The sequence below is a fragment of the Silene latifolia genome, chromosome 11 (genome assembly GCF_048544455.1).
Source record: "Silene latifolia isolate original U9 population chromosome 11, ASM4854445v1, whole genome shotgun sequence".
Classification (NCBI taxonomy): Eukaryota; Viridiplantae; Streptophyta; class Magnoliopsida; order Caryophyllales; family Caryophyllaceae; genus Silene; species Silene latifolia.
In genome coordinates, this window is record NC_133536.1 from 4,518,298 (window position 1) to 4,532,456 (window position 14,159).

A 14,159-nucleotide genomic window follows, 5' to 3' on the forward strand; every position below is an offset into this window, starting at 1 on the left:
ATCTTGTTGTATTTCTCTTGGGTTCTTAACTCAAGTGTATGTTTGTCCCTGTGTTGTGTTGTGTCCGTGTCCTTGTCCATGTCCTTGTCCTTGTTGTTGTTGTTGTTGTCTTCTTGTTATTTCATTTGAATAAAACTAATGTTTTTATTATGTGTGCTCTCTCGGGGAACTCTACTTGTAATATCTGCATGATGCAAATCACCCACAAAACAAGAACTTTGTCGTTGGAAATTGATCATGTGGTCACAGTGACGGAGTTAGGATTTTAGCTTCGGGGGCGAGAAATTTTAGAGGGAGGCGAATGAATAATAATATAAGATACACTCGAAAAAAATTCAAAAAATATAACTAAAAATTTCGAAAATTGAGAGCTTACTCATATTTTATAAAATTATTTTGTCATGATTATATATTTGTATCACACATATCAAAAATGTGTCTTATTGATTTTCCAATATTTGTATATAAAAATTTCGAGCCTTGTTATTGAACATATCGAGAGAGAAAAGAAGACAATTCAACAATTATATAGGCTCGAGTTGGGCTCGAGCTCTCATTAAAGTTCGTAAGTTTGACAACGAGCACAATATTTTCAAGCTCGGGTAAGCTCGAGATCGGCTCGAATTCGAGTTTTACTTTATGAACAGAAGCCGAGCAAGGCCAAGCTCGAGCTCAACTCGGCTAGTTAACACCCCTACTTCCAACTCATTTTGATAATTCCATAACCATATACAGCTATGAAAATCATTATCATAACCTAGCTATACATATCGATACGAAAAAGATAGCAGTTAGTCTTGCTGAAGACGGGTCGGAGCAAGTGACGGGTAATGCCACTCACAAAACGAATAGGGGGACAAGGTGGGGGCACCCACATGTGCTTCCCTCTTTCCTCTATTTGAGTCATTTGTGAGAGAAAATGGTATCCGTCACTCCAAAGTGACGGATACATGCCGTCTTCAATGAGATTTTGTGAAAAGACAGGCGCATCAAAACATTTAGGGAAATTCTTTGGTGTACCCCTGAATTTTTCGGTTTTCTATGTTGGATCCCTCCTTTTTTTTTTTAATTCTACATTATACCCCTAAACTTCTTACTTATTTCTCCATCATAACCTCGTTTCACTCTTCACTAACTTTATCACTATCAAATGACCGTACTTTGACATTTATTCTGACTTATTAATGTTGTATCACCATTCTATATGAGAAACATCACAGGTCATTTTTAATAAACACCAATTACTATTAAAAACATCTTTTATGATTCATGACATGATCATGGAGACTTTTTGAACTTTTAATTAGTTTCGTATACTATTTCTTGGGCTAATGAGTAATTCGGCGAACTACTAAATAAATGAGTAGGTTATCGAGTAATTGAAATGATAAGTAGATTATTTAATAGGTCATTTAAGAAACTAAGTTAGTAATGACAATAAATAAGGTCATGGTATAGACTAATGTATAGAGTTTAGGGGTATACCATAGAATATATATATAAAAAAAAAAAAAGAGGGGTATAACGTAGAAAACCAAAACCACAGAAATACACGGTAGAATATCCCAAACATTTAATAATACGGGCTTTAGAAAAGTTAACATGGGGTATTTTATATTATTATTGCAGTACAAAACATTTAACGTGCGTAACTACGGCCTCTTCGGTATATAAGGTCACGAAAGGATATATAACTAAAGTGTGAATGTATTTGTCTCTATCAAATTATGAAGAAAGACAAATTAGACTAAAGATGGGTGAGAATTAAACCAAAAGACCCAATTTTTGACACAACAATGTAAGAATATTGGGTCAAATACTATTTATGTGGACACACTATTATATAGATTGTATTTGTTTGATATCGTTTAAGTTTAGCCCAATATAGTGATCCATCTGGATAATATAATACGGGCATATTAATCACGTCTTATAAAGTATGGGCCGGATATCTTAATTGTGTAGATACCCATTAGGTTACTAATGCATGATGGGCGCATTAGATTAAGGAGACTATATATAAGTCACCTGGGTTATGGTCTCTGGTAGCACACAATAACCTAATCTCCCCGCATCCCATCAGTAGAGAGATCCTCATGGTATGTATGTCTACTAGAAGACCTAATCCTGAAGACCGTCCTTTCAGACGGTTTATTCCAACCTCTCGTCATGTAATCAGGTACGCTTCCGCTCTACAGTTTATACCGAGTAATTTAGTATGAAGTTTATGGTGTCTATTTGGATTAAATCTAACAAGTGGTATCAGAGCCACCTTCATATTAAATTATTTGGGATGGTGTTATTAAGTTGTACGGTGTTCGATCTGGATTGTGTTTGCTGATGAACAACCGTCAATTATGTCTTATACTTTTGTTTGATGAGGTTTTCTTAATTATGGTGGATTTGTAATGGCATCATTGTTTTCATATTGCATGAATTTGCCTGATTTTGTCCACGTCTGATCAAGTGGTAGACCATTTTTTGTTTTATTGTGGTCAATTGATTTGAGTAAATTGGATTAGAGTTGGATTTCATACGCCATATTGTGATACTTATACGATTAGAATTATATGTATATCTCATCTAATCATCTCATATTATACCGCTATTAATTTTACATTATGACCGCTTGGATATTCAGTTTAGATTCATGACATTAATGCTTATTTGGCTTAAGAGTTTATTGCGTTAATTGACTCGATCTCGTGTTGAGTCATTGAGCCGTCTGTTTATGTTTAACCTCAGTAAGTGCTTTCGGTCAATTGAGATTTAACTTGTATAATTACTGAGTAATGAGATATACGGAGTAATATATTACGAGGCCTAATAATACGCATGAAGTGTTAATGACTAATGTGTACGGTGAATTGGTGTGTTGATTTGTCCATCTCCACATACATGATTCATATATGCTTCGGTTGGTGGCTTTTACAACAGTAAGGGATTATTAGTGGTGCATAATATTGTGGGTTAAGGCATTGGGTTCAGTACCTCGGCTAAGTTGATGAATACGATGATTGACAAATTTAGTTCTCAGCCTAGTCTCATCTCATCAATTTATTAATCTACTTCCAAGTTTGACCTTTGCTTGTGCGGCCTCCAAATTCACAGCATGTTTTTATGGTACTGGTTATGGAGCTTCGGGATTTATTAAATCTGTACATCTGTTATGGCATAATTATATGGTTGATGTGCTTTGGTTTTTTTATCCGATTGATCTTGGGCATGCCTTCCAGTAATTCTTCAGGCAATCGAAATAAGGTTAATTAAGTTAATGTTTTGATACATGTTTATAATTGGGTTTAATTAAGTTCTGGAAGGAACTAAAATTTGGTTTCGACACATTTTATGTACTCACATGGTATATGAACTGCATGCTAATAAATTCCTTGAACGCTCTCTATGGGGACTTCGTTTTTCTTTTGGATTATGGATTAGCACTAAGTTTTGCACTAATTGGCATTGGTCTATTTTGCAACCGTTTAAGGTAATGACGAGTGAAAACCAAGGTTTGTATTTGTATGGTCGGTTAAGCTTACATACTTATGAGACTAAGGAATTGTTTTGATAAAGTTTTGTATATTATCATTAAGGTTAAGTCACTTGTCGAATTTATAATAACGGGTCTAATATTTTAGGTTGTTTGATCGACACAATAAGTTGCCAAAGTAACCTCTATTGTGTAAGTTGAATGATTTAGAATATTATGACTACAGTGTGTGATTGAGTTTTATGCGGATAATGGTCGGCCCAAAGGAAGGCTATTATTTGGCCGAAATTCAGTCATGCTTGTGGTGGTAAGTATGTAACAATTGTAAGGTTTCCATGTGAATATTAAGTCGGCCTAAAGGAAGGCTTAATGTTTGACAGAAATTTATTGTTAATACTTGATCACTACACCAAGATGACCACTTACAAGTTAATTTTATGTCCAAAGACTAAACTTAATGTTGTGCTAGGTGTCTTGTGTTGATGGGGATGCCAATATTTGAATCTGAAAATCAAGTTAATGGAGTGTCATTATGTTTATGACACTCATAAGGATTATGCCCATAAAGTTTAATTTTAAGGTGAATAAATTCAATTCTTGGTTTAGCGTGTGTAGTTCATGCGAATAATGGTCGGCCCAAAGGAAGGCCATTATTTGGCCGAATTACATATACACGTTGGGTAATAAATATGTGACGATTATTCGGATTTTCATGTGAATATTGAGTCGGCCCAAAGGAAGGCTTAGTATTCGATGTGAGTTTATCGTCAATATTTGATTACAATCACTAAAGAGTATTGTCTTTAATTAGTTAGTATTTATGTCCAAAGACTAAATGTTTAATTTTGCAAGAACACTTTAATTATTTGAATTTATTCAAAATATAAGGACATTGTTTTGTTCATTCAGTTGACATTTATGTTCATTATATCTGTCATATTCCGTTACATTCTCAATTCGGATGAAACCATTTATCAAATGAATGGTAAGAGAATGTAGATACTTATTTCGGGTTGCGATAATCTTAACATTGCTTTGAGAATGTATAATTGTTACTCATAAGGATTAAAGTATTGTGTGGACTCACGTGATTTGAGGAGTAGTACATTTAAAATGCATGTTCAGTGATTATCTAAGGCGACATTAAGGAAATATTTAAGGGCATTTTTTCAGTTAATTAAGAAGCTGCAAAAGTCAAACTCAAAGAAATAATAACAAACATAAGGTTAGACTTTTTTTTTTTAGTCGTTAGTTTGTTAAGAGTTTTGACATAGAAGGAAAATCTAGTATCAGTTTTAAAGCCTTGCGTTTCGGTAAAGTTAAGCTTCTCATTCGGTTTGTCTAAGGTTAATTTTTATATCTAATCATGTTTGGTGGGTGGATTTGTTTTTTCACCCACATAAGGAGATTGATGCAAGTATAACTAAGATATGACAAGCCAAGTGATGATGAAAGATTCATCTATTTGGGGACAAGTCATCATCTGAGTTTGAGACAGTCAACTATTTTAGTTATCATTAACGACTTATTCCTTTATTTTAATTTGGAAAATTCTTTTTGGTACCACCTTAGGTGGAATTCAGATATTTTTCAAATGGGCAAATTTGGTTTATTGTCCATTGAAAAATAAATTTTGTGTTTTCCTAATTCAAATAATGGCTGTAATACCCGTAATTTTATGGAATTTATATTTACATTTCGCGGGTTTTCAATAATTAATTAAGACGTTTATGATTAATAATTAGTAATTGTGAATAAGACGGGATGATATAATAAAATAATAAATAATGGAATAACGAGTCGATATGGCAATGGGATAATAATATTATATGATAATTCATATAATAATAAACAATAGTTATATAATAATAATAATAATAATAATAATAATAATAATAATAATAATAATAATAATAATAATAATAATAATAATAATAATAATAATAATAATAATAGAATACATATTGTTAATTAGTAAGTTTCCTAATAAGACTACCTTCTACTAGTATAAAAGCAAAGATAGACCTACCATATAATTTTATTCATATAATTGCACAAGTAGGGAGATCTATAGAAGAAAGAGGAAGAGAATAAAGCTTTATTATCGTCTCAAGGTAAGACCGTCACATAATTTAATATACGTTTTATAACTATTAATTCAACGTAAGCTTCATGTGTGTAATTGCCATAGGATAGTGATAGGGCGCCACCGGGTGACGCCCAAATTGGGTGCCACCCTCTCACAAGCATTCTTTATTGAAAGGGCCCGCACTCACCCCATGTGAGAGGGTGGCGCCCAAATTGGGTGTCACCCGGTGGCGCCCTTTCATTTTCCATTGCGATATTAGACCACCGGTTTTCTTGCTATTGCCGTGACCCTTGCCATGGACAACCGTAACTCCGCCTGACCTTTCTCTGACCATCATCGACTTGACCATGGCGGTTAATTGGGGCGGTTATGTTGGCGGCTCTGGGTTGTAGCGGGATTGAATCAGGGGAAACAAACCCGAATTCGAACCCCTTTTCTTGACCGACGAGACCTGGGTTGGTTTGGGTTGGTTACTGGTGTTTGGGTCGGCCAGGGTGGAGGTGTCAGGGAGGTTGAAGGTGGCGGTTGTGGCGGTGGTTGCGTGAAAACAGGGGAGTACAGGGGAGGTTGTTACGGGTGAGGTGTTGTCGGGTTTAGGTGGCTGTGGTGGTTGATGCAGTGGGACAAGGGGAAGTAGGACCACCTCTGTAACCACCGTGGGTCAGTGGTGACAACGGAGGTGGCCAGAGGTGGTGGGGTTTGGTGTAAAGGTGGGTGTCGGGTTGGTTTAGGGGGCGAGTATAAAGGGGTGTTGCTGGGTTCGGTTGGGACCATGGCTAAGGGCGAGGGCGTGGTCATGGTGGCTGGCTTTGGTGGAGGACGCTGGTGGTCAGTAGTGTCGTGGTTGTGGGGTGTGTCGTGTGGTGTGTTGTTGAGAGTGTCGGGTTTTCGGTATTTGGTGTTCATGGTTGAGGTAGCTAGGGCGTCTTAGTTGAGGGTGGTAGGGGACAGCTGGCTGGTGGTTGTTGGTTGTCAGGATGCGTTGTAGTGCGAGCTAGAGATTGGCGGGCTTAGGTGGTGCAGTTTGTGGTTGTTGGTGTCGGGAAAAGACGCGTAAAGGAAGGGTGTCAAACACGGTTTTGCTTGTGTACTATGGGGTGTGTATGTTGCTGTTTTCACGTGCTTTTATGGGTATTAGGCGTTAACTTTGATTTATTAATTATTTAAGACGGGTTAACACGGGTGTTAATGGTAATCGGGTTTTGGCTTATTGAAACAAGTCTTTGAATTATATTATACGAGATTATAATTAACTAATTAATTAATTTATAATTAATGGAATTATTTGAATAAAGTATATAATTAGTAATTATAATTATTATTTGTATTAGGTGACGGTTTTATTAAGGAACTTTATTTGTTGATTGGATTGCATTATTGGAGTGCGTAATTGGAGTATTTGCTTGCCAGGTAGGATAACTACTCAACTCGTTTTCTTTTGTGGGATTGAATGGATGCGTAAATTATTATTGTTTTATTGGATTGGATTATTCGTATTGGCATACTATTTTATCGGTTATCCTCAGTCTTGGACTGAGACGACATTTGTGTTTATATTGCGGGATATGAGATTGTTATGAGATTATCCTCGATCTCGGACGGGACGACGATGAGTTATGAGATATCCTCGATCTCGACCGGGACGACATTTGTGTTTATCCCCGGGCCAGGAGTTGGCGGGACGACGGTGTGGTGGAGCCTCGGTCAAGGACCGGGACGACTAGTGTGGTTATGATGGAGAAATGGTGGTGGTATTTATTCCACGTGTTACATCTATTAAGTTTGTATATTTAATGTTGTGTGATTATCCTACTCAACCTCGTGGTTGACAGTGTATTCGTGAACACACGTGATGAACCATAATGGGGAGCAGATTTGTGATCAGTCAAGATTAGGCGACTTGGGAGCATTGGGATGTGAGCTCGACTTGGACCATAGTTGCTGTCTAGATCACTTAGTTGACTTATATAACTTTATTTATGTTATTTCCGCTGCGTAGTAAATTGTAATGTTAAGTTTTATATTTAATCGGTTGGCAATGTAATAAAACCATTCTTTCAGTTAAAGTACTTTGGTTTGTTTTAATTTGTATCATTTACCTCGGGCAACCGAGATGGTAACAGTCCTATTTATTTTGGAATGTCTAGCTAAAGGCTCCTGAATAAATGGGGGTGTTACAAAGTGGTATCAGAGCAAAACGATCCTCAGGCCTAACCAATGAATATAATAATGAACTTAGGATGTGTCTAATAAAATGATCCCGGGTAGAAACTGTTAGGAGCCCATTTTGGCTTAGGATGAGAAGGTACCCTCACTCCGAACCCCCCTTCCGATTTTGAACCGGTTACCTTGAGAGATATTGAAGAGTGGGGTAAATTTAAAATGAATGTTATTTATTGTATTAGGAGTTATTGTTGCCTTGGATGGGTATTGTTTTCGTTGATGACCAAGGTTACGGGACGTAACCTTAATTTAAAAAGAGAGTGGGATGGATAAAATAAGGATTTGATATTGAATTGTTTTGATCATGAGCATGAAAGTAATTGTCGAATTTGTATTGATTATTTGATTGGATGATTATAGTAGTATCATGTCTAGCGATATGCGGTTATGTGAAGCCCGAAACCATGCTATTTACAATATTATTGAATGATTTAATTTGTAATATGAATGCTTTAGAATAGATAATAATTGTGTGTGAAAGTTTATTGACCAAATTGTGTTGATATAGAAGTAGGAGGGTGTTAATAAGGGCTTGTGACCTAGTAAAAAGGAACCTAGAGCTGAACTTCATTTCGTCAAATTTTACCCCTATTTGATTTAGTTTCCATTTTACCTCCGTTTATCATACAAGGTTGATATTTTTATGAGTGATAGCCCAGTGAGTTAGCTTACGAATGCCGTTGGTCTCATGTCTAAAAGTTTTATGAGTTGGGAGAAATAAATATTTTAGTGGACCGTGGTCGGAATATTCCTGTACAGTTAAGTTTTCGACAAACGATTTTGTAAAATCTCTCATTTACTTTGTACTTAATATTTTTGCCTAATTCCAACTCCACTGTTTAAAAGACTCAAATATGTTTCAAAATTGATAAGCCACGTTGTAAGGTGAATTTTTGACAATTAATAGTAATTTTTATAAGTTGACCTAAACTTTGACTTTTTGCTGATCAGTTTTTGTTTCGACCGACTGAATTGTAAAAATCTTTATAAATTAATTATTCGGGATTTGGACTTAATTTTTTTTCTTATGCTTTAAAAACTCTTTATATTCTCTGGAAAATATAAAAACTCAACGTGGAATGTAATGGTTAATTAATGGTGAATTTTGAAAGTTACAGCTTGACTTTGATTCCCGAAAACGCGAGTCTTTCCAAAAGATTAATATAAATGTCTTATAAGTCCTTAACCTGTGATAGTTGAGGGGTAGGAGTGATCATAGGAGGACCTAATAAAGGGTTATAAAAAGGATAGAATTGACCACACCTTATCTTTGTAAGTATAGAATATTTAAAAATGTTAAGCCATCTTTTCTCGGGTAGAAATTTATGTTGTTTCGTTTTACTTTTATAGAACCATGCCTCCAAAGAGATCTACACCTACACCCTCTACCATGTCCCAAGAGGAGATTGACCGTTTGATATCTATGAATGAGGCTTTGACTGCGCTCAAGGCTAAAGGGTCGATTCGGGATCCAAAGAAAGATGAGTGCTAATATTGCAAGACATAACCCGACGAAGTATGACGGATTAGGTGAACCATCCTTACTAGGAGATTGGCATAGGGAGTTTGATAACCTTTTTGAGTTGTTAGGATGTCCTGCGGAGCTGCAAGTAGACCAAGCTGCTTACTATTTAAGGGGAAAAGCGGGTTTGTGGTGGAATCGTAGTAAGGAGGCCTTAAGGGAAGCTTGGAGGGAGAGTGATGAACCTTTTATCACTTGGAAGGGTTTCAAGGAGACTATGAGAGCTGTGTTTGTACCGAACATATCGGGAGTAAGATGAGAGCCGAATTTGATTCTTTCAAGATGACTCGAGGATATGACAAAAGAGAGACTTATTATAACGGGTTTATGGAATTGTCGAATATGTAGCGATTTGAATTTTAGTGATGAGATGTTGGCACTCGGGTTTGAGAAAGGATTAACAACTACTATTAAGAAGAGGCTTGCACTGGGTCACCAAGTACCATGGATGATGTTTACCGAGAGTCATGGGCATGCGGAGAGGATTGCAGATATATTAAAGGAGGAGAAGAAGGAGAAGGAAGGGAAGAAGGAAAAGGGAGAGAAAAGGAAGACAAGTCAGGGTGATGAGGGAAGTAAAAAGACATATGGTGGATTTGGGTATGGTGGGAGCGTGGGAGCTGTTCGTGGAGGTGGTAACTCGATGTTTCAGGCATGCTACTCTTGTGGCAAATATGGACACAAGGCAAGGGAATGCAGATCGACGGCAAAGTCTAGTAATGGAAGGGGAAGCTATGGCAATGGGAATCGTGATGGGGGTTACTATACTCCTATGTCAGGTTATGGGAGCAATCAAAAGTCAAGAGGTTGGAGTAACCAGAGAAGCTATGACAATAGACAAGGCAATATAGGTGACCAGAGTAGTGGTGGAAAGGCATTTGGGACAGCTAGTACGGTACAAGGGAATGGGGAGAAGGGTAACTAGTATTTGTTGAGAGGCTTAGAGTTTTATCATTTAAAAAGTATTTAAGTTGTTGGTAGTTTTAATTAAGTAGTAGTAGTTCAAAACTTCGGACGAAGTTTATTTTTAGAAGGGTAGAATGTGATACTATATTTATTTTGAATTACTAAACTTTTCTTATGTGATTTTTATACGATTTTTATCAATGCTTTATATATTATACATGTGCGATTGTCCTTATAAAATAAGTGTGTGATGATAGCATTTACATTGGGATGTATGGAGTTAATGTTTTGGGTAAATGGGTGAACTTCGAGGACGAAGTTCTTTTTAAGGAGGGAAGACTCAAATACCCGTAATTTTATGAAATTTATATTTACATTTCGCGGGTTTTCAATAATTAATTAAGACGTTTATGATTAATAATTAGTAATTGTGAATAAGACGGGATGATATAATAAAATAATAAATAATGGAATAACGAGTCGATATGGCAATGGGATAATAATATTATATGATAATTCATATAATAATAAACAATAGTTATATAATAATAATAATAATAATAATAATAATAATAATAATAATAATAATAATAATAATAATAATAATAATAATAATAATAATAATAATAATAATAATAATAATAATAATAGAATACATATTGTTAATTAGTAAGTTTCCTAATAAGACTACCTTCTACTAGTATAAAAGCAAAGATAGACCTACCATATAATTTTATTCATATAATTGCACAAGTAGGGAGATCTATAGAAGAAAGAGGAAGAGAATAAAGCTTTATTATCGTCTCGTCCGAGGTAAAACACAAATTTAATATACGTTTTATAACTATTAATTCAACGTAAGCTTCATGTGTGTAATTGCCATAGGATAGTGATAGGGCGCCACCGGTGACGCCAAATCGCGCCACCTCTCACAAAGATTCTTTATTGAAAGGGCCCGCACTCACCCCATGTGAGAGGGTGGCGCCCAAATTGGGTGTCACCCGGTGGCGCCCTTTCATTTTCCATTGCGATATTAGACCACCGGTTTTCTTGCTATTGCCGTGACCCTTGCCATGGACAACCGTAACTCCGCCTGACCTTTCTCTGACCATCATCGACTTGACCATGGCGGTTAATTGGGGCGGTTATGTTGGCGGCTCTGGGTTGTAGCGGGATTGAATCAGGGGAAACAAACCCGAATTCGAACCCCTTTTCTTGACCGACGAGACCTGGGTTGGTTTGGGTTGGTTACTGGTGTTTGGGTCGGCCAGGGTGGAGGTGTCAGGGAGGTTGAAGGTGGCGGTTGTGGCGGTGGTTGCGTGAAAACAGGGGAGTACAGGGGAGGTTGTTACGGGTGAGGTGTTGTCGGGTTTAGGTGGCTGTGGTGGTTGATGCAGTGGGACAAGGGGAAGTAGGACCACCTCTGTAACCACCGTGGGTCAGTGGTGACAACGGAGGTGGCCAGAGGTGGTGGGGTTTGGTGTAAAGGTGGGTGTCGGGTTGGTTTAGGGGGCGAGTATAAAGGGGTGTTGCTGGGTTCGGTTGGGACCATGGCTAAGGGCGAGGGCGTGGTCATGGTGGCTGGCTTTGGTGGAGGACGCTGGTGGTCAGTAGTGTCGTGGTTGTGGGGTGTGTCGTGTGGTGTGTTGTTGAGAGTGTCGGGTTTTCGGTATTTGGTGTTCATGGTTGAGGTAGCTAGGGCGTCTTAGTTGAGGGTGGTAGGGGACAGCTGGCTGGTGGTTGTTGGTTGTCAGGATGCGTTGTAGTGCGAGCTAGAGATTGGCGGGCTTAGGTGGTGCAGTTTGTGGTTGTTGGTGTCGGGAAAAGACGCGTAAAGGAAGGGTGTCAAACACGGTTTTGCTTGTGTACTATGGGGTGTGTATGTTGCTGTTTTCACGTGCTTTTATGGGTATTAGGCGTTAACTTTGATTTATTAATTATTTAAGACGGGTTAACACGGGTGTTAATGGTAATCGGGTTTTGGCTTATTGAAACAAGTCTTTGAATTATATTATACGAGATTATAATTAACTAATTAATTAATTTATAATTAATGGAATTATTTGAATAAAGTATATAATTAGTAATTATAATTATTATTTGTATTAGGTGACGGTTTTATTAAGGAACTTTATTTGTTGATTGGATTGCATTATTGGAGTGCGTAATTGGAGTATTTGCTTGCCAGGTAGGATAACTACTCAACTCGTTTTCTTTTGTGGGATTGAATGGATGCGTAAATTATTATTGTTTTATTGGATTGGATTATTCGTATTGGCATACTATTTTATCGGTTATCCTCAGTCTTGGACTGAGACGACATTTGTGTTTATATTGCGGGATATGAGATTGTTATGAGATTATCCTCGATCTCGGACCGGGACGACGATGAGTTATGAGATATCCTCGGTCTCGGACCGGGGCGACATTTGTGTTTATCCCCGGGCCAGGAGTTGGCGGGACGACGGTGTGGTGGAGCCTCGGTCAAGGACCGGGACGACTAGTGTGGTTATGATGGAGAAATGGTGGTGGTATTTATTCCACGTGTTACATCTATTAAGTTTGTATATTTAATGTTGTGTGATTATCCTACTCAACCTCGTGGTTGACAGTGTATTCGTGAACACCTGTGATGAACCATAATGGGGAGCGATTTGACAGTGCGAAGATTAGGTGACTTGGGAGCATTGGGATGTGAGCTCGACTTGGACCATAGTTCTTTGTCTAGATCACTTAGTTGACTTATATAACTTTATTTATGTTATTTCCGCTGCGTAGTAAATTGTAATGTTAAGTTTTATATTTAATCGGTTGGCAATGTAATAAAACCATTCTTTCAGTTAAAGTACTTTGGTTTGTTTTAATTTGTATCATTTACCTCGGGCAACCGAGATGGTAACAGTCCTATTTATTTTGGAATGTCTAGCTAAAGGCTCCTGAATAAATGGGGGTGTTACAATGGCAATCTATCATTTTTGATAGCTTTGTATAGTTTAGATTGAAATACTTTTTAAGTAAACTTGCATTAAATTTCAGTGGATATAAAGAAGAATTAAGAGACTGCAATTTCTCTTCGGTATGACACATTAAAAGGAAAATTAAAGTTTTGTGTCAAAATGAAATTGTTAGCCCCTTTACTTCGGATATTCAAATTTAAGGGGATAAAGACAAACTAAAGAGAGATTAGATATGAAGTGATTTTTGATGTCTTATTATTAACATATACGGATAGGTGAACCATTTTATACTTAAGTATTAATGGTTTAAATTACTATGTTAATTTGTAGACGGAACTTAGGCATGGATATCTAATTCTCATTTGTGAGAAGTTTTAAGTTCTTGACGTTTTTAGTGATGTTTGACTGAGAAATATTACTCAGTGAAGGAATAATTATGTCACCTTTGATCTAAGTGTTAATACTTTGACAAATGACTATTAAGGATCACAACGTCAAGGTTATTTTAAAGAATTTCTAGAGGAGTTTGATCTTGTATTTGATATTATTACACTATATGAGGATTAATATGGATGGTCTAGTATGTATGCAAATAAGATCATAAGGCCTGGTAAGGAGTGTGATTATTCATACCTTTTTCCATATTACTCTAGTTATAAGTTCTTAAGATTGCAGCTATCTCTGGATAAATTTCTAACAATATCATTGACTATTTAATCATAGTGTAAATAACGTACACATCCAATATGTCCAACTAATTAAAATTGAGGTTTAAAAGCCATAAGATTAATAGTTGGACTTAAGGACAATCAATGACTATTTTGTTGGATAATACTTAAAGTTTTAAGGGTAATAATCCCACAATCAAGTTATTTAAGACGAAAATTATGGGGTTCTTTGAGGATATGAGTTTGAGTGGGAGAAAAGGTTATGGACATTGTCTTAAATCTCCTTGTTCAGGATCATAAGATC

General features: G+C 36.7%; 1 protein-coding gene across 1 annotated transcript; it reads left to right on the forward strand.

The window, feature by feature from the left end:
* The first annotated feature begins 2,050 nt into the window (after window positions 1–2,050).
* Window positions 2,051–10,431, forward strand: LOC141612647 (uncharacterized). The gene is made up of 2 exons (XM_074431456.1): window positions 2,051–2,179; window positions 9,153–10,431. Exon 2 carries the CDS (start codon window positions 9,620–9,622, stop codon window positions 10,247–10,249), a length of 630 nt encoding a protein of 209 aa, XP_074287557.1. The 5' UTR covers window positions 2,051–2,179; window positions 9,153–9,619; the 3' UTR covers window positions 10,250–10,431.
* The last annotated feature ends 3,728 nt before the right edge of the window (window positions 10,432–14,159 follow it).

Bases quoted from the DNA above. Each gene is read 5' to 3' on its own strand.
- LOC141612647 (XM_074431456.1), top strand. From the start codon at position 9,620: ATGACAAAAGAGAGACTTATTATAACGGGTTTATGGAATTGTCGAATA.